The sequence below is a fragment of the Phyllostomus discolor genome, chromosome 2, assembly GCF_004126475.2.
Source record: "Phyllostomus discolor isolate MPI-MPIP mPhyDis1 chromosome 2, mPhyDis1.pri.v3, whole genome shotgun sequence".
Classification (NCBI taxonomy): domain Eukaryota; kingdom Metazoa; phylum Chordata; class Mammalia; order Chiroptera; family Phyllostomidae; genus Phyllostomus; species Phyllostomus discolor.
This window is the reverse complement of record NC_040904.2, coordinates 112,026,374-112,048,232: the sequence shown is the minus strand read 5'-3', so window position 1 is coordinate 112,048,232 and position 21,859 is coordinate 112,026,374. Positions and strand designations below refer to the sequence as shown.

At 39.5% G+C, this 21,859-nt stretch overlaps 1 protein-coding gene across 8 annotated transcripts in view; it reads right to left on the bottom strand.

The window, feature by feature from the left end:
- The window catches only part of PAN3 (poly(A) specific ribonuclease subunit PAN3), a 136,714-nt gene extending 118,582 nt beyond the window's left edge, over positions 1–18,132 (bottom strand). For 7 of the 8 annotated variants that reach the window (XR_004901420.1, XR_004901421.1, XM_036018355.1 and 4 more), the window contains exons 1-2: positions 17,999–18,132; positions 17,335–17,829 (exon numbers count right to left, since the gene is read on the bottom strand). Coding sequence is in view for 6 of the 8 variants with exons in the window: in XM_036018355.1 (XP_035874248.1) it covers positions 17,335–17,767 (433 nt within the window). In the remaining 2 variants the exon portion in view is untranslated. Of the gene's footprint in view, positions 1–17,334; positions 17,830–17,998 lie in introns of those variants that run through there. The other variant, XM_028504596.2, reaches the window with a different exon arrangement.
- Between the last annotated feature and the right edge of the window lie 3,727 nt (positions 18,133–21,859).

Here is a 21,859-nt window from a genome sequence, read left to right as displayed (position 1 = left end):
TTTGCAATCCACTTTAAATTAAAGGCTTACTATTTCTATGAAAGGTGTGTTACAATACTTATTGTAACTATTATATCTCTATGGAACAGTAATTAAACAATCACTGCATAGATATGAGTCTCAGTCTGAAAGACAACTGTGGCAAGGCTGATATTCCTTTTGTTTTACAGTTCAACTATGATTCAGAGAGATTAGACAGCTTACCCAAAGTCACAAAGCAATTTCTCTATTCACTAAACTGTCTTTCAATTTTTAAGAGAGGGAATTAGAAATAAAAAGATGAAATTTCAAGCCTTCAGTTTTTAAATGATCATGAGACACTCCAACTTCAAACCAAAGGGTCTTACAGTACCTAAAGAATTAGAACTTCTGCATCTGTCAGCAGTTACCCTACACAATCTGAATTTTCCAACACAACTTCCAACATATAAAATGTGTATGGTAATAATCTACTTTTTAAAAGAAGCCCATCCCATAGCTTAACTAAATAAATATCCTACTTCACTGTTAGTCTTGCCCCCTCTCTCTGTGAAAATGAGTTTCACTTCCCAAAACATCACAATAGATCAATGTTACTCAAAGGACAGTCCAATAATTTTGATAAATGCTGGGAAGAAAAGCACACCATTTTTTTACTGAACAACTTATCTAGACCTGCATATACCATGTGAACTGTGACAATCAAAAAAAAAAGTAGAATACTTGCCAAATTCACTTGGCTAAAAAACTCTTTCCACACAGAACAAATAGCCTGAGGGACTGGAGTTCCATAGAACACACTTTACAAAAAGTGCCTAGTGGTTTTCCTCTGCCAACAGGGACATCACAGACAAGATGCTGGCAATGCTACCCTAAAAGATGAAATGCAAACTTCTCAGTCTGATATTAAAAAGCCCTCAAATTCTTTCCGCACTACCCAGAGAGAGATCCATATAGCATTTCTCTGTTCCCACATAACCTAAAGGAAAACTTTCACAATGTCTGGAACACTTGGTGTCCTGGCAAATAAGGAGGAGGATGTCCTCAAATTCCTTGCAGCAGGAACTCTCTTAGGTAGCACCAATGTTGACTTCCAAATGGAATAGTGTATCTATAAAAGGAAAAGTGATGGCATCTACATCATAAATCTGAAGAGAACCTGGGAGAAGCTTCTGCTGGCAGCTTGTTCCACTGTTGCCATTGAAAACTCCAATGACAACCACAATAAATTCAATAAAAAAAAATTCAAAAGGAAAAACACTAATGTCAGTGTCATATCATCCAGGAATGCTGGTCAGTGAGCTGTGCTGATATTTGCTGCTGCCACTGTAGCCACTGCTGTCGTCTGCCACCTCCCTCCTGGAATTGTCACTAACCAAATCTAGGCAGCCTTCCCAGAGCTGCAACTGCTGGTGGTTACTGATCCCAGGACTGACCACCAGCCTCTCACAGAGGCCTCTCGTGTTAACCTGCCTACCACTGTTCTGTGTCACAGACTCTCCTCCACACTGTCTGGACATTGCCTTCTCTGGCAATGGCAAGGGGGCCCACTCACTGGGTCTGAGGTGCTGGATGCTGGCCTGGGAAGTTCTGCACATGTGTGGCACCATCTTCCACAAACACCCATGGGAGATCATGCCTGATTCCTACTTCTACAGAGACCCTTAAGAGATTGAAAAGAGGTCACTGATGAAAAAGCTGTGACTAAAGAATTTTGGGGTGAAGGGACTACACCAGAATCTGAGTTCAGTGCTGCTCAACCTGAGGTCACAGGTCTGAAGGCCTGCAGGTGTCCTCTGTTATCTTGTGATAAAGGTTCTGTGCAGAGCCACAAAAAGACCAATTCTACACTTTAAGTTCCCCACCTAACTCCAAAGCACCATTAACCAACACTGATGAATGCCAGAGAGAAGTGAGGCCTTACTTAGGAGCACAGAGCACCAATTGTTAAGTCAGATGTAGTAGGCATTTCAAGTGAATTATTTAATTGTTTTACCTACTCAACAACTGTTGAAAATTGAACCGTGTCCTTCCAGTATTTATATGTTGATGTCCTAACCCCCAAAATCTCAGAACTGACATTATTTGGGTATAGAGTCTTGCAGGTGTGGTTAGTTAAGAGGAGGTCATTAGGATGAGCCCTAATCCAATGACTCATGACCTAATAAGGAAGAATTTAGACACAGACACACGCCTGGGAAAAATGTCCTGTGAAGATGAAAGCAGAGGTCAGGTGATGATTCTACAAGCCAAGGAACCCAAAGACTGCTGGCAAACCACCAGAAGCTAGGTGAGAGGCATAAAACAGTGTATTTCCCACATCCCCTAAAAGAAAGTGACCCAACCCTGGCCAGTGTGGCCCAGTTGGTTAGAGGGTCATCCTATGCACCAAAAGGTTGTAGGTTCAATTCCTGGTCAGGGGGCACACCTGGATTGCAGGATCAAGTTCGGTCCCCAGTCAGGGCGCATAAGGGAGACGACCAATAGATGTTTCTCTCCCCCCACTCCCTTTCCTCTCTCTCTAAAATCAATAAATGTATCCTCAGGAGAGGATTAGAGAAAAGAAAACAATCCATCCAAAACCCTGACCTTGAACTTTCAGGTTTTAGAATTGTAAAACAATAGATTTCTGTTAAGCCAAAAACAAAAGAAAGACAAATAAAAGTTTAAATGAATTAAACCAACAACAGGCTAAAGAAAAGTATCTCAGTTAAAATATTAAAAAGAAAAAAGTGTAAGTTAAAAAATATGTAGAAAAATAACAAGTAAATTTTTAGAACAAAGCACTTCTTAGTACTAAACTTTATTATTACAAGAATTTCTCCATTGCTGGAGCACTGAACATCATGCATCTTCATTCTAGATAAGATTTCTTAAAACACTTTTCATATTTATTCTTAAGTAGAAAACATAATATTTAAACCACAACCTAATTGAGATAATTACACAAGGAGCTAACAATGTGATTCAAATATTTAGCTTTTCAGTGACCAACTAAACCAAACTTTTCCCTCTTGAACTCTTACCCCTTTCCTTTGAAGCATTCATTCCTGGGCTAGATAGATGATTGATTGATTGATTGATTGATAGACAGATAGATAAATTTTATATACCCAATCTCAACAATCCTTTAACATATACATCATTACTGCCCATTTTGGTGGCAGTGCCAGAGATTTGAAACCAGAACAGTCTTACTTCAAAGGCTCCAAAATCAAATATACTATATTCCTCTCAGTCATTCCTAAACTCCAGACTCACAATTGCAACTGCCTACTATTAAATGCCTCCAACTAAATTATGTGACAAGTACTTTTAAGTTAAAATTTCATTTGTCCTTAGCTCCTTTCTCTCCCTCTTCCATTCCGTCCTCAAGTAACTGCTTTGCCAAATCTCTCTCAAATGTGTCCCCTATGTTTCATTTCCACTTGACCAAATCAGGTGCTTGTATTTCTCTCCCTTCAACTATTAAAAAAACTACTCCAAATGGTTTCCCTATCTCGATCCTTAGCAGCCACAGTTCTTTTTAAGACAGAAACCTTATCACTTCACTTAGCACAGCCTACAAGGGCATTCACAATGTGGGCACACAGTCTATCATCCCATACCACTCTCCATAATATACTGCCTATTCTGTATTACATCAAATGACTACACAACAAAATCGTAATTCAACACTTCCTCTCAAAATCTTTGTGTCCTTGTTTTCATGTGCCTAGGATGTTTTTCTTTAGTACTTGGGCATGCTTCAGCCTTCTTTCAAAAAATAGTTCAAATGTGACCTCTTCAAGAAACCTTCCAAAATATCCCTGAATAGAGTTTATTACACATTTCATATTTATAGCATATCACACCATGCAAAACTTACACATTTCAAAATTCTTTACTAGACCATGCATCGTTTCTTTACCCCCAATACCTGTATATCTGGCACAGAGTTGTTCAATAAATATTCAGTAATTAAGCTTTCTCTAGTCAGTGCCCAGAGTATACATATACTATGCCACTTACTAAAGAGTAAGTCATCTGCATAAAATATCAGACCTCCACACAAGCAAGCTGACATTGTTTTAAAATCTGCAAGAACTATCTGGCAAACTGGCCCTCATAGAACCTGTCTAACCTTTGCACCGTAATAACCACAGCAATGCCTATGGCAAGACCTAGGAGGAAAATCCTGGAACAGCTATTTCATACAGATCAAGAGGTTTAACAGCTGAAAGTCTATTGTTCTACACTGGACTATATAAACTGCTTTGACTTGAAAACATTTTTAAATATGCATTATTATTAGTCTACTAAATCTGAAAGGACAGCAGTGCAGCAGAGTCTGGTGAACACCTGATTCTAGGAGTGCTACAACACTACAGGCCTTCCAAAGTAAGCTGGCTACGAAGCTGACTATAAACAACTAAATAAATGGGCTCTCCAGTGAAGCTATTTAATACTTAGAGCTGTTCATGCGATTGCTTACTGAATGATGTCTTCCAATAAAAGGCAGTTTTAATTTGGGGTAAGTGCCAAGACAATTGCTTTTTCTATATGATCAAAAGTTGTCAATAAAGCAAGAAATGTTTTGAAAAGTCTTCTACTGTTCTTGTTTTCTCAGCAAAGTAACTTGAAATTTCATAATGGAGGGAGAAAATTTGTTTCTAAAAACCAGCATATTCCTTGTGCGAATTAGCTTCAGATCATCTTAACCCATGACTCATTGAGAACTGAGGAGTAGAGATGGGTTGGGTTTTTTTTTAATAGCACTAGTCATCTTTTTTCATATTTTAAAATTATTGGGGCTAATGCAACCCAAGAATCTAAAAGGCAGTACCTGACACTGAGTAACTGCTCAATAACTGTTAATTAAATGAATGAATGAATCTCTACTTTTAGCCCAAATTACACTAAGTTGAAAGTTGGAGCTAATATAAATCTTTAACATATTAATTTGTATACATTAAATCTTCTTGTAATATATATTAGAGGACCTTGCTAAAATTTTTATTTTCAAAGCTACCTTGATAATTTCCGTAACTATCTCCAAGTATATGAGCCACTGGGGAAAAAGTCCTGCTGGGGCAGATCTGAAAAGTATGACTATTTCAAATATCTTATTTTCAGCTAATGGTATATAAAATACATAGTTTTTTGTTGAAATATAATTGCATAAAACATTGTATTAGTTTTAGATGTACAACATGTTATATGTATATATTGCAAAATGATTGCTACAATGAGTTTATTTAACATCCATCACCACACAGTTACAATTTTTCTTCTTATAATGAGGACTTTTAAGAACTACTCTTAGAAGATACTTTCAAAAATACAATGTAGTATTGCTAACTATAGCCACATTTTGGTACATTATAATATCCAGGACTTATTTAACTTCTAACTGGAAGTTTGTGCCTTTTGACCACCTGCATCCATTTCACCCACCCTTCACCATTCCCCACCCAGTCTCTGGCAACCACCAACCTGTTGTATGTACCAGTTTGCGCTTTTTTTTTTTAGATTCTACATGCAAGTAAGATTACACGGTATTTAGCTACATAATTTTTTAATGCACCAAATTTGAACCAGGTTACTGAAGATTCTGTATGCTCCTTAACATATGTATATTTTATGTAAATTTATGTATAAATATACATAATACACTTATAACAGTTTAGTGCCATCATTTATAAAAGAATATAAACAATCTAAATATCCATTAAAAAGAATAGAAATATACAGTGGAATGTTATATAGCCATTAAAAAGAGTAGGACAGCCCTGACCAGGTGGCTCGTTGGTTGGAACATCATCCCATACACCAAAAGTTTTGATTTCCTGGTCAGGGCACACCTAGGTTGCAGGTTCAATCCCTGGTCGGGGCACATTCAAGAGGCGATCAATGTTTCTCTCAGAGCAATGTTTTTCTCTTTCTCTTTTCCTTTCCTCCCCTCTCAAAGCAATTTTTTTAAAAAGCATCCTCAGGTGAGGACTAAAAATAAAGAGAGTAGGACAGATTTCTATCTGTGGATGTGGAACAAACTACAAGATATGCAATTTGGTAAGAAACTTCAAAGCTCATTAGGCCTCCCCATGTGTGCACACATGGGGAGTAAATATGTGCTAGAAATAGGGAAATATTAACATATAAAAACTGCATATAGACAAAGAACATTTCTGAAGAGATATTAACAAATGGGAAAGAGTGACTGCCTTTTGGAGACGGACAGGGAATAAGGAAGGAGGATGACTATTTCTCATTGTGTACCCTTTTGTGCTATTTAAATTTTTAATATTTCTAATTCTAAAGCAAAACATGATATTGTTCCTATTTTTCCTAAAGCAAGAATTTTTAATGTTAAAAGTAATGTAAAACTACCTTAGAAAAACAGAAACAGGGCTTTTTTTTGTTTTTAAAGAAAAAGCAAGAGAGATACCAAAAGAGACCTCCAAATGGGAGCTTTTTATGGAAGAGGACTATTATAATGTATATGTTAAATCATTGTGATGTACATCTAAAATAGGATACTGTATGTCAATTATGTCGATAAAAAGCTAATCCCAAAAGGTTACAGGCTATATAATTCCATTTATAAAACACTGTTAAAGTGACAAAATTATAGAAATGGGGAGCAAATTACTAATTGCCAGTGATTGGGAGGGAAGGCAAGTTATAAAAGGGCAATCTGAGACTGACTGAACTATCTTTGACTGTGCTGGCAGGTACACAAACATACATGTGTTAAAACTCCATAGAACCAAATTTACACACATGCACACACACAAGTGCAAATAAACTAGGGAAATCTGAAAAAGCAGATCATATTAATCAATGCTGGTTGTAATACTGTATTACAGCTCTAGAAGATGTTACCACTGGGAGAAACTGGGTGATGGGACAAGATCTCTCTTTATTATGTCTTACAACATCATGAAACTCTAAATTGTCTCAAAACAAAAAGTTAATATATTTTTTAAAATCTACAAAAGGTCAAAAATAGAAAGATACTAATTTTATTTGGACAATCATTTTTCTTACAGGGTCATTTCAAATGAACTTTCATGTAAAGAAGTGTTTTACCTGTTAAATGAATCTTACCTAGACTTACATAGTAGCACATCCCTTTTTGAGTATTCCTCATAAACCTGAGTTTTCCTCATAAAACTTATCGAGACCTAATATTAACTTATACATATGTTTGCATTCCCTACTAGAAGGTAAAGTGCATTAAGGCAGAATTTTGTTTCATTCAGTGTTGTATTCGTATCACCCAGATCAAAGCTTGCCACCTTGCAAGCACAAAATTAAATGAGTGAAATGACATTATGAAGTCTTTGTGTATTGTCCAATAAAAATATTAAAAACCTATTATCAGCTATCCTAATGACAAATTCCAGCACTCACTTGTCCATCAGCTGATATAAGTTTATGGAAAGAAAAGTATAATCCCGGCTTAAATAAACACAGTTTTGACATACACACTATACATTCCAAAGCTAGTATATGAACTTCAGGTCATCCACTACTCTATTCCTCTGGTTGGACAGACAAGCCCAGTTCAATAATCTGCAGCTATTTTACTGGTCTTGAAAGTCGAGTTGTCCTTCAGTATCACAAAGAACTGGTTCCTGGACTCCTGTGGATACAAAAATCTGAGGATGTCCAAGTCCCTTACACAAAATATATATAAAACCTATGCATACATCCTCCTATATACTTTGAATAACCTTTAGATGATGTATAATACTTAATATAATGTAAATGCTACATAAGTAGTTGTTATACTATATTGTTTGAGTAATAATAGCAAGAAAAATAGTCTGTACATGTTCACGACAGACACAACCATCATAGGCCTAACTCCATAGTGCATGTCGGCAACAACATAACATTTTTCTTTCAAGTATTTTCCATTCCCATTTGGTTGTGTCTGTGGATGTGGAATCCGTAGATGAGGAGGGTAAACTGTATACTTTCAAAGATGGGAGGGAGTGAAATGTATAGGTTAATTACAGACTTAATAGTAATAATATTCAATAACAACAGCAACTAAGACTGATGATACTTCACTATGTGCCAGGCAATGCACTGAGAGTGTCACAAGCAACCCTATCAAGAGTGCTATTAAACCTCCATTTTTAAGACAAGAAAAACGGAATAAAATTTTGCCCAAGATGATAAAGCCTGTAAGAGAGTCAGGACTCCATCTGAGATAGGTCTTACACCAAAGCTTCGACTGCTAGCTAAATCAGTAGAAATGAAAGCTAGATTTACTTTGATAAATCTACTGAGTTTCAAATAAAGTAATGTACATAAAATACAAATAATGGTAAAATAAATACTTCAACTGCTAAAAACTGAACACCTTAAAGATTAAAATTTTAGCTAGCTGGAAATATAATTACATCATCAAAATAAGAATCAGTAATTTAAGTAAACCCAAATAAGTCCACATTTAAGCCTTACAAGATCCCAAGCCCAAAAGAAATATTAAACGTCAAAAAACTTAAAATAAAGCCTTTTCTAAAAAAATTTTTTTCAATGTTTATTGACTTGAGATAGAGAGAGAAAGAGAAACATCGATGCAGAAGAACACTGATTGGTTGCCTCCCATATGCACCCCAACAGGGAACTGAACCTGCAACCTAGGTACGTGCCCTGACCAGTAATCAACACTCCAACCAAGCCAAAAATAAAAAATAAAAAAGAAACTCTGGTATTCCCCAAACAACAATCTTGAATGCCTGAACACTGCCAGGTCAACAGAGTAAGAAAATATACTCCGTATATACAAAAAGTGAGCAACAAATGAAAGTATGGTTCCTTCACAAGACTGAAACATCATTATAACTAAATGTGCTAAGAAAAGGCCTTTGTGCTTCAGTTTTCCAATGCTTAAAAAATAAGAATAAAATTTTCTCTTGCATTTACTCTACAGTTTTAACAGGATCTGAAACACAAAACCATTCTGCAAATGTGAAGTACTAAAGCTAGGATCAGAAAGTCCTAGAGGAGCCAGGCATGTAAAAGTCATCTGGTAAAGAAGTAAGGCAAAATGGAGAGTCTTGCCCCACCAACGGGCCTTACTCAAATACAAGTTAAGAGTTGCCTTTCAAGGGTAGCCAAAATTCTATTATCTCTGATTTCTGAAATGCTGTCAACTAAGTAAACTACAATCCACACACATGTAAATTAAAAACATGAAATTATACAATAAATTTTAGCCACCAAAATAGTTAAAATTATAACATGGTCAATACCAAGTGTTGGGGAGAATGTGGAGCAACTGGAACTCTCATACAACTGCTGGGGGTAATGCAGGCACAGTATAATCACTTCAGAAAACTGTTTGACAGCATCTATTACAGCTGAACACATGCAGTTAGTACACCCTGTATATATCAAGCAATTCTACTCTTAGGTGATCCAACAGAAATGCATAAATTTGTCCACCCAAAAACACATGCAAGAAAAGTTTGAAACAAGTGTTCTTAAGAGACAAAAATTGGAAACATTCCATTGTCCACCAGCAACAAAATAAGGAAATAAAATATGGTACATTCACGTAATAACACTATACAGGAATGAGACTACAGAGGCTATTCCTATATAATATCAATCTCACAAATATGCTGAGAAGAAAAAAGCCCACAAAAATAGTACAACTAGGGACTTCCGGCAAGATGGAGGAATAGGTGGACGCACGGTTCCTCCTCGTACAACCAAGATTAGAAAACCAATAATTTACAACAATAATTTACTATCAGAATAACACCCAGATCCGGCAGAGGATTTATCTGAATGGAAGTCGGGCAGCCAAGAAGTTGAAGTAGACGCGTTCATCCGGACTGGTAGGAGAAGACGAGCCGGGCGGGCACGGGGCTGGCTCGGGTCGGCGGCGCGCGGAGGTCGGGGGAAGGTTTGGCGCGAACTCGGCGCAAAAGCCATCCGGCGCGCAAGAAGGCAGCAGTGATCCCTGAGTACGCAAGCTGCGGCTGGCAAACCCAGAGGGGCAGCGATTGTGGACCAGGGCAGAACTCGAGGCCCGGAAGCCCAGACAAGGGTCTGAGTCCAGGGGAACGGAACTACCGCCATTGTTTTCTCCCGCCCCACTCCCACCCCGCCCCCACATATAACGTCACAATCTAGCGATGGGGGCGCCCAGCCCCGGTGAGCACCTAAGGCTCCGCCCCCCACTGTAACAAGAGCAACCAGACCGGAAAAAAAAAAAAAGGACAGGGGAAAAAAAAGTATGTTTTCAACAGAGCAGATCAGTCCCCCAGGACTCATCCTTTTGAGCGACCAAGAATTAGCCAATCTATCAGATGCGCAGTTCAAAACACTGGTGATCAGAAAGCTCACGGAACTGGTTGATTTTGGACGAAATTTAGATGAAAGAATGCAGATTACCATAAAACAGATGCAGGAAGACACGCGGAGGAGAGCCAATAGTGAAAGGAAGGAATATAAGTCTCAAAACAATACAGTGGACCAGAAGGAAGATAGAATCAACCAAGCAGGAAAGCATGATGAAATAAGAATTCAAAAAATTGAAGAAAAGATTAAGAGCATCCAAGACACCTTTAAACGTTCCAATATCCGAATCATAGGGGTACCAGAATCGGAAGGGGAAAAGCAACAGATTGAGCACGTATTTGAACAAATAATAAAGGAGAACTTCCCCAATCTGGCAAAGGGAACAGTCTTCCAAGAAATCCAAGAAGCTCAGAGAGCCCCAAAGAAGTTGGACCCAAGAAGAAACACACCAAGGCACATCATAATTACATTAGCCAAGGTAAAAACGAAGGAGAGAATCCTAGAAGCAGCAAGAGGTAAGGGGACAGTCACCTACAAAGGAGTTCCCATCAGACTGTCAGCTGATTTCTCCAAAGAGACCTTACAGGCAAGAAGGGGCTGGAAAGAAATATTCCAAGTCATGAAAGACAAGGACCTACATCCCAGATTGCTCTATCCAGCAAAGCTCTCATTTAGAATGGAAGAGAAGATAAAGTGCTTCTCGGATAAGGTCAAGTTAAAGGAGTTCATCATCACCAAGCCCTTATTTTATGAAATGCTAAAGGGACTTATCTAAGAAAAGAAGATAAAGAAAAGACATGTATAGTAAAAGGACAGCAAACTCACAAATATTAACAACCACACCTAAAGCAAAACCAAAAGAAACTAAGTAAACAATTAGAACAGGAACAGAACCACAGAAATGGAGGGCACATGGGGGGTTAGCAGCAGGGGGGTGGGAGGAGGAGAGAGGGGGAAAAGGTATAGAGAATAAGTAGCATAGAATGTAGGTTGAAAATAGATAGGGGGAGGGCAAGACCCAGAACGGGAAATGTAGAAACTAAAGAACTCATATGTATGACACATGGACATGAACTAAAGGGGGAAATGTGGGTGGGAGGGGGGTACAGGGTGGAGGGGAGAGAAGGGGGGAAATGGGACAACTGTAATAGCATAATCAATAAAATATATTTAAAAAAGAAAAAAAATAGTACAACTATATGATTCCATTACTATAAAGTTTTTTAAAAGTACAAAGAAATTAAAAACTGAATCTACTGTGTTAGAAATCAGCAGTTACCTTTGGGAAAAGGTAGAAATTGGGATGGGACAAGAGCAGGATTTATGAGGGCACTAACTATGTCCTGTTTTTTAAATCTGAATGCTAGTTACATGTTCTTATAAGAACTTATGATTTGTATGCATTCCCCCAGCTATGTGTACTTCAATAAAAACTTAAAAAACACAAATACAAACACAGAAGATTCCCAAACTATTTCTGCAGGGAGATCCAGCTAATCAGAACAGATCAGTTTATGATCTCTCAGCTATACAAATACTGTACAACCTTATATTTAAAGAAGAGCAAAGAAAAAATAAAAGCAAAATAAAATCCTCTCATGCTACATGATCAGGTCAGCAACTATTCTAATAACAATATCTCTTAGACTATTTTAATTGCCTAGTACCTTTTTTTGGAAAGAATCTTTTTCCTTTTCTGTGTATTTGTTCATCTTACTCCCCTTCACCTTTTTCATACATCCCCCGTTTCCTCCTCCTCTCTGGCAACCATCCGCTTGTTTTGTTTCTATGAGCCTGTTTTTGTCTTGTTTGTTCATTTGTTTTGTTTTTCTAGATTCCACATATAAGTGAAATCATACAGTATTTGTCTTTCTCTGATTAACTTATTTCACTTAGAATACCCTCGAGGTCCATCCATGTTGTCAGAGATGGCAAGATCTCCTTTTTTTATTGCTGAGTAATATGCTATTGTTTATACTTATCACTTATTCTTTGTCCATTCACCTATCAATAGATACCTAGGTTGCCTCTATATCTTGGCTATGGTAAATAATGCTGCAATGAACACAGAGGTACATAGATCCTTATGAATTAGTGTTTGCATTTTTTTCAGATATATAACCGTAAGTGGAATTTCTGGGTTGTATGGCAATTCTATTTTTAATTTTCTGAAAAACCTCCATATTGTATTCCCTAATGGCTGCACCATTTTACATACTCACCAGTAGGACACATCCTTGCAAACACACTGTTTTTCGGTCTTTTGATAATAGCCATTCTAGCAGATAGGAAGTGGTAACTCAATGTGGCTTTCATTTGCAGTTCCCTGATTAATGATATTGAGCATCTTTTCATACCTATTCACCATCTGCATGTCTTCTTTAAAAAAATGCCTATTCATGTACTCTGCCCACTTTTTAATTGGATTGTTTGTATTTTCTGATGTTGATTTGTATGAGTTTTTCATAGATTCTGGCTAATAACCCTTACTAGATGTATCATTTTCAAATATATTCTCCCATTCAGCAGGCTATCTTTTTGTCTTGTTGATGGTTTATTTCACTGTGTAGCAGCTTTTTAGTTTGATCTAGTCCCATCTGTTTAGTCTTGCTTTTGTTTCCTTTACTTGAGGAGACTTATCCAGAAAGATACTGTAAAAACTGATGTCAAGGAGCTTACCACCTCTTTCCTTTCAGGAGTCTCACAGTTTCATGTCTTACATTTAACTATTTAATCCATTTCAAGTTTCTTTTTGTATATGGTGTAAGAGAGTGGTCTACTTCCATTTTTGCATATTCAGTACCTCTGCTAGTTTTCTTAACATCACTAGTTGAAGAGACTGTCATTTCTCTACTTTATAATTTTGTTTCTTTTCTCATAGACTAACTGACCATGTAAGCAAGGTTTACTTCTGGTCTCCCTATTCTGTTCCAATGATCTATGTCTGTTTTTGTGCCAGTACCATGCTTCTTAGATTGTAATAGCTCTGTAATATAGTTTGAAATCAGAGAGGGTCTGTTATAAGTTTTGCTACCCTAGCTTTCTTTTCATTTCAATCTGCATGGAATATTTTTTCCATCCCTTCACTTTCTGTGTATATGTTTCCATCTGAAATTAGTCTCTTATAGGCAGAAAACAGATGGGATCTAATCTTTTTTCTCCATTGATTCACCCTATATGTTTGATTGGAGCATTTAGTACATTTACATTTAAAGTAATTATTGACAGGTATGTACTTATTGCCCTTTTGTTCATTCCTTTTTGTTGTTTGTAGTTCTCTGTTCCTTTCTTTCCATTTATATTGACTGCTTTTTCTTTAGTGTCTTGTTTGGGTTACTTTCTTTTTATTTTTGGTGTATTTTTTGTAGGTTTTCGGTTACCATGAAGTTCATATATTTTCATCTACAGCTACAGCAGTCCATTTTAAGGTGACAGGTATTTAAATTCAAACACATTCTAAAAGCACTACACTTTTACTTCCCCCTCCACGCTTTGACATCGTATTTTAGATCTTTTAGTTTGTTTATCTCTTATTTATTGTTGCTATAGTTCATTTAATCTTCACACTAGCTTTTGAAGTAGCTGATTCAGTGTTAAAGACCTGTGAGATTTTTTTTTTTTCTTTCACGATTTTTTTTTCTGGTTATGGCCTTTTCTGCTTAAAGACACACTCTAACTTCTTATAAAGCCAGTTTAGTGATAACAGACTCTTCTAGTTTTGCCTGGCAAACTCTTTACCTTTCCTTCAATTCTGAATAAGTACATTGCTGGGTAGAGTACTGTGGGTTGCAGGTTCCCCTCTTTCAGAACTTGAAGTATTTCCTGCCACTCCTTTCTGGCCTAAACAGTTTCTGCTAAGAAATCAGCTATTAGCTTTAGGGGGGTTTAGGGGAGGAGGGAGTTGCTTTGTATGTGACTTCTTGTTTTTCTCTTGTGCCTTCAAGATTATCTCTAATTCCTCAACTTTTGCCATTTTAATTACATCTTCATGTGGGCCTCTTTGGTTTCATCTTGTTTGGAACTGTGCTTCCTGGAAACTAGAGGTCTGTTTCCTTCCTTGTTAAAGTTCTAAGTTTTTCTATTCTACGCTAAAGTTTGGTGAGCATACTTGTAACTGTTTATTTGAATTCTTCATCACACAGATTACTAACCTGCGTTTCACTAGGGGGTTTTTTCTGTTCTTTCATTTGGAGTATAGTCCTCTATCTTCTCATTTTGTTTGATTTTCTGTATTTTTTCTGTATTTGTTATGAATTAGATGAAATAACTACTTCTCCCAATCTTGAAAAAATGTTTTGTACAGAAGTGGCCTCTGTGTGCCAGGTGGCTTTAGCAGGCTGGTTGGAGTAAGGGCAGGCAAAAGTGACACCTGGCCAGAAGAAGTGGGTCAGGGCAGGGCATTCTGGTGTGTTTGCACATGTGGTAGCTCCCTGTTCTGCCTATCCATGGCCAAAATGAGGTCTGGCCAGGGCAGACTGGTGTTCCGACACTTCAGCATCCTGCTGATTTGAGTGAGGCAGGCTGGTACACACACTGCAGTATCCCATTTGATCCAATGGATCAAGCTCCAAGTGGGAGGGCCACACGTACACACTCTACTGCACCCTGTTGCTCCTGAGGGAGCTAGCTCCAGAAGTGGCCAGGAAGGCACTACTACAGCCCTGCAGGTCAGCCAGTGCACCAGGATACAACTCCTGCTTGTACTATCCAGGTGGAAAATGTAAACAATGGCACTCACTGGGTTCTCCAATTCTGGAAAGTTCCCTCAGATCTCAGAGTGCTTTCTCAGTTCCCCCATCTTCTCCATGCAATCTCAGTATCTATCTATCATCCATCTATCTATCTATCTATCTATCTATCTCTCATTCATTTGGTGTGCAGAAGCTATAGAAACTGTTCAACTGGCCCTCAGTTGTGTCTCAGGAAAATCTGTTCTGTATACAAATGTATATTCAGTGTGTCATGGGAGAGGGTTGAGCTCAACATCCTCCTAAGCTGTCATTTTGCACCTTCCTCCTATTACCTCATACATTTATTTAACAAATCAAGCCTGTCTCAAAAGATAGTATGAAAATACACTAAAGGTAGAAAGGAGACTAAAAAATAATCAATTAATTGAAAAATTCAAAGCAGCCATTAAATCACCATCACAATCCTCTTCCCTGGTTCCTCAGCAACTTTACTTGCCATTCACTGGTATGAAGCAAGTTTATCTCATCCCCAAGGAGTCACAACCTAGGTACTGATGCGAGTTACCAAAACAATGCACAGCAGAAGAGAGGAGCCTCAGACTTCACCTAGTCCAGTTAAAGCAAGCCTACCCAATCCAAATCCATAACTCAGCTATTCAATCAAATAACTGTTACATGACTAATTACCTTTAAAATGCCTTCTTAGCATTAATTGCCTGTCCTCTCAAGACCCTACAGTCAAGGCAATTATGTCCTTTTTCTTTGGAGATATTAAAAGATCCCCACCTTTGAGCCATAGCTAGTATTCTTCCTCCACCTCCCATCTTCACCTAGCTATCTTTCATGTCTCAAACCTACTACTTCTTTATATTAGAAAATCCTAAAAAAATCACAGACGAGCATTTTTGAAAGTGCCTCTTTCTGTAGGTAACAAAACTACAGTTCAGTTTCATTGCTTACTAATTAAACATTACTCTTCAGTTAATGAGCCATAACTCACCCATCCAGCAAAAATCTATCTTGAAAATGCAAAGCTGCTTCTCTAAAGTGAATTAAATTCCACCAAAAAGCAGTTATTTCTTACAAAACATTTTAAGTTACAAATTAATCTTCTTACCATATCAGCCTCACCAACCATATCTGCATAAAGCCAAGTCCATCCCAGCAAAAGAAACACAATCTTTAAAACACGCGCACAAAAATATCTGAAAACACTTAACAATCCCTGTAGAGCAAATAAATGCTACAACATCAAGCCCACTTGCAGTTTTTTTTTAAAGAAGACAAAAATGTTTGGACATGCAATTCAACCTATCAAGTTATTTTACGATACAAACACTTTAGAATTCCCCCAAATATAGGTCTTTTCCATTTGGCTTAGAAATTTATTCGGAAACAAAAAAGGAAAACCTTGACACCTGCTCTTCTTTTTCCTAAAGAGCAACAGTCTGTTAAACAGATTACACTTTAAACACTACTGTAAACTCTACTAATAAACTATTAAAAAGCTCTAAGCTAATAGAAAATAACAAATGATTGTACAAAATACAAACAGCCCAAAATTTCTCAACTCAAGCGCTAAGTTGCACGCACACAAATGTGCCCTGCACCTGCCACGCTTTGAAGGCTCCAAGGTGACAGTTTGCTGGATCCAAAGTTGTAGAAGACACGATCCCCCTACTGACACCCAGCAAACTTACTCCAGCTCTGAAGAAAACTACGTGAAAAATGCAAATCTTGTGAAACTCCTAAACTCCTGACTAAACTAAACGTAAGCACACTATAAAAGCTGCTGTTCGTTCTCTCCTAATCCTTCGAAAGCATTTCCTGCCTGGAAACTTTTCTCCCATAAGCCTTAGACAAACTTTTCCGTTCTTTCAACCTACTCCCGGAAGCCTTAAGCCCGCCCCTCACCTCCCGCCCCCCTACCCACACACATCCACTAGGGAACCTCAACACTCGGCAGACACCACTCCACACGGGCACGCACAACACATGTGCCTGCAAACCCAGCCCCTTTCCACACCCCCCGGAAACGACACCCCCTTTCTCGCACACCGCACGCCACAACCCATCCCCCTTCCTCCCCGCCCCCACTCACACCACCCTAGTCCACCCACCCACGTTCCCGGGAACCCAGTCTCCCCTCACTCCCCGGCTCGACCGAGGCCGTGGGGAGAAAGCAAGAAGGAAGGAGGAATCAGGATTGGCCTAGGCCTCTCAGACCGCCTAGGGAGGCGAGGGGAAGAACCCGCAGGCTAGGCTCGGCTGCAGGGCCTCATCCGGCCCCCTCCGGCCCTAGGCCTTCCCTTCCCTGCCACCCAGAGGCCGCCCTCCCAGCCCGGACCGTACTCACTTGCCAGCCGCGGTCCATCGAGTACCCCGCTGCTGCCTCCTCCACCAGGTGCGGCTCCTGTCCCCGGGGCCCCCAGGTCCGGCTTCTTGGGCCCCGGGGGTGGCCCGGTTCCCCCACAAGGGACCGCTCCGGGCGGAAAGCCGGCCACCGGCGCGCCAGCTAGAGCTAGGGGGACGCTGTTGCTATGGAGGCCGAAGCCCGGGGCCGCTCCGGCCGCGGGGTCCTCATGCAGGAACTGACACTCCTCCCCGTAGAAGCAAGTCTTATCCTTAGCGTAGTAGCGGCAATACTTCAGCTTTACTCCCGCCGCCGCACCTCCGGGGACACCTCCGACCCCCGGCGGGGCCACCACCGCCACTGCCGCCGCCAGAGAAGAGGAGGAGGAAGAGGAGGCGGCGGCTGAGGGGGGCGGGAGGCCGCCGCCACTGTTCATGGCAACGCCGCAGCTCCGTCTTCCGCTGCTACCGGAGGAGAAGCCGCCGCCGCCACCATAGACTGGAGAGGGAAGGAGGACGCTGCCGGTGCCGGAGAAAAACCTGGGCGGGTGGGTCTGTCCCGCTGAGGGAGCCCAAGCCGCCTGGGGAGAGGGGGGAGGGGAGAGGGGAGGGTGGACGGGGTAGGAAGGCGCGGAGGGGAGGGGGAGAGTTGGGATTCTCTCACTCACTCTCTCGTTCTCTTTTCTTAAAGGGGCCGCACGGGACGACGGGGTGGGCGCGCGGGCGCCGACAGGGACTTGGAGGGCACGGGCTAGGGGACGGAAAGCGGCAGCCGCGAGGAGGTGGAGATGGCGGAAGGTCCGGTTTATTTTTAAATTCTGCCTCCACTCGCGGTCTTGCGCTTCGCTTGCTCGGAGTTGTTTATTCCATTTTCCTCTTCCTGAGACGGCCGTCAGCGCTGCGCATGCGCGCCGAGGCGCGGGGGCTTGTGGGTAGCGAGAGCGAGAGGGGAAACCTCGTCTGGCGTCCGGCCCGCGGGGCATCTGCGAGCTACCGGTGGTTCTGCCGGCGGTCTGCAGTGGCGTTCCCAGACGCTGGTCCGGTGGTGAGGTGCTTACGAGACGAATACCTTCTCTTTCTGTACAACCTGTTACTTGTGAAGCTAGGTGTCATGCTTTGATGAAAGGGACGAAAGTAACGGAATGCAAACGGTCATTTTGGGGCGCTGCACCTGGGGACGAAGCCCAAGACTCTGATCTTATGTGGAGAAGTTTCATCCTGTTTGCCGCACTTCCTATATTTTCATCACCCTTTTTCCCTTTCCCCGTGAAGGTGGTGACAACTACAGGGCTGATTAAATTCTGGGCGGGTTTTTTTTTTTAAGTGTTTATTTAGACAAATCCCCTGCTCAGTGCAGCACCTGTGTTTTCTTGATTTATGTTACCGAAAGGCTTCAATAAAAGGTGAAAAATAAGATGCCACCTGGGACCACTGCCTAGGCAGCACCGGATGATTTATTTTATAAATGTATTAGGATGTTTTTCTCAGCCTAGCCTTGACTTGAAATCCTTTTTTTTTTCTATTGATTTTAGAGAGGTTGGGGGAGAGAGAGAAACATCTATTTGTTGTTCTGATTATTTGTTAATTTATTGGTTAATTCTTGTATGTGCCCTGACTAGAGATCAAGCCCACAACCTTGGAGGACACTAACCAACTGAGCTACCTGGCCAGGGCTTGAAATTCACTTTTAAAAGATACTTTTTATCCTAAGATCTCTGGTGTTTTGCTCTGCTATATTAAAAAAAAAAAGTTTTAAAGAATTGCTATGAAGGTATAAGTACTTTTAACAGTCTTTTTCCTTTGTAAAAGATTTTCTTAAAATCAGTATGGCAGTTACTAAGGGGTGGGAGGAATATTTGTTGGTAGTGTTTAAGGAACTGTGGCAAATAGAAGAGGTCACAGAAGAAGAGATATAAGCAAGTGTGCCACACTACCAAAAGAGGGAAAAGTTCATTTCATGAACTACAAACTGGTAAGCCTGGTGATATTCCTTAACTAAATTAGAAAAAAAAAAAACATTGCATTATGTTTTTTAAACATTTTCCCATATTTATTATTATTTTTTAAGATTTTATTTATTTATTTTTAGGGAGGCAAGGGAGGGAGATAGAGCGAGAGAGCGAGAGCGAGAGAAAGAGAGAGAGAAAAAGATCAATGTTCGGTTGCTGGGAGTTATGGCCTGCAACCCAGGAATGTACCCTGGCTGGGAATCGAACCTGGGACACTTTGGTTCCCAGCCCGCGCTCAATCCACTGAGCTACGCCAGCCAGGGCTACATTTTCCCATATTTATTATTTATTCAACAAATATTTATTAAACTGGGGCAGTAAAAGTAAACAATATGCAGTCTTGCCAGAGTTCAAATGGCTTGTTTATCCTCTGGATGGGGAGGTAGAAAGTACACAGTTAATTTTATAAATCAGTGTTTTGGGAGCTAACCTTATTACATTGACTGTTAGAGGATTTTACAGATGTTATACTTGGTGGAGAAAGTTGATACCTTAATAGCAGGAGTTGAGAAGTGCCTTCAATCCAGACAGATCAGAGTTCGTGACTCAGTGCCTGTACTTAATAGCTGTGTTACTCTGGGTAAGTTGCTTCACTTCTGTGCCTTATCTGTACAACCTAATAATTAGTGCCTACTTCCTAAAGCATAAACAAATGTATATAAAGTGTCCCCTGCTTAGTGAGAATTCAGTAGGTTGCAGTTACTGGTATTAGTAATACTGTGGCTAGTAGTAGTCAACAAATGAAAATACAGGAAAAAGCATTCCAGGCAAAACCAACAACTCATACAAAAGGACCTGAGGAGTAAGAAAGATTAGATTGTTGGTTAGTGATCATGCAGAACTGAGCAGGGATCATATCACAGAAGTCCTTACAAGGCATGTTAAAGGATTAGACTTTTTCTTGAGGGTAATAGAAAGTTACTACAGGGTTTTAAAAAGTCAATGACATGATCACATTTCCCTTTAGAAGAAAAATTTTGATCCTTCTAAGAACATATAAGGAAAGTAAAGAAGAAGATGGGTTATCACAATTTTGTAGATGAACCAAGACTTAGAGTTATACAAAATTACCAGCTGAAAATTGCAAAACCAGGACTTTAACTCTGAACTGCCGATTACAAAATATGCGCTTTAATTCACTACACATTTTGCCATTTCTAAATGAAAGTTTACATTCACTGATGGGTTAGAAAGTGGTGTCTTATGGTGAGACAGCAGAAGTTCATTAAGTTCATACCAAATTAAGCATGTCATTCATGCTTAATGAATTTCAAACCTTTACTGAGAATCTACTATATATTATACTACATACCAATCAAGTTCTGTTCTAGACTCCAATATACAAAAATGTGTAAGGTATAACCTATCCCCAAGAGTTACTGAGAACAATGAGGGAAATGCCAAAAATGAAGTAAATCATTCCTCAGAACCACATTTGACTAAGTTTCCTATTAAATCCTCTGGACAAGATGGAAGAAAGTAGGCTGGGGTACTACAGCTAGGTGACTTTAGTATTCTAATTAGTCATAAAGTGTTGATAAAGATGATTTTGGAGCTCCCTGAACAATATCCAAAGAGTACTAATAAACTGATCTATTTCAACGTGGCCATTACCGTCTTCTTAGCCTGCTTTTATAAAAAAAGTGTTATCTACTGCCTAGATGAAGAAATAGACAGCATATTTAGCAGATCTGCAATATGTTGCAAAACCGGTGGTGATAGATAATTTAATAAACAGCAGATTAGGATTTGTAAATCTCCATTAGCTGGAAAAATTGACTAGTGCTAACAAAACCTGAATTAAATTGGGGAAAACAGGGCTGTCACTTTAATATGCTGTTGATGCAATCTCTTCCTCCACCCCACTTCATTCCAGTCATGTTTGCAGTTTTTTTTTTCAAATGCCCTTTAAAATGTGCATTGCCTTTGAAATATTATTATTCTACTTGGCAAATAATTCCTAAGAAAATAACTAAGAAGTTTTATGTTCCGCCCTGGCTGGCGTAGCTCAGTGGATTGAGCGTGGGCTGTGAACCGAAGTGTCGCAGGTTCAATTCCCAGCCAGGGTACATTTCTGGGTTGCAGGCCATAACCCCCAGCAACCACACATTGATGTTTCTCTCTCTCTTTCTCTCTCTCTCTCCCTCCCTTCTCTCTCTAAAAATAAATAAATAAATTTTAAAAAAGAAATTTTATGTTCCCATGTACTCATTGCAATATTACATGTGAAAGCTAAAAGAAAAAGTTGTAAACAACCTAAATTCTAAAAACAAGGGGAATGGTTAAATATTGAACTATTTAACCATTAAAAATTATAGCATTGGAAATGTACAACAGTGCTTATAATGCAATGTAAATATTTAACATAAAATTATATATGCTGTGTTACTGTAATGATGTAAACAACTTAAAAACTGTAATAGAAATGAAGATTTAAGTAGCTGCCTCAGAACATTAACAGTGGTTTTACTGAGGTGGGAAAATGACAAAGTAGGTATTTCCTTTTTTTTCCTCTACTTC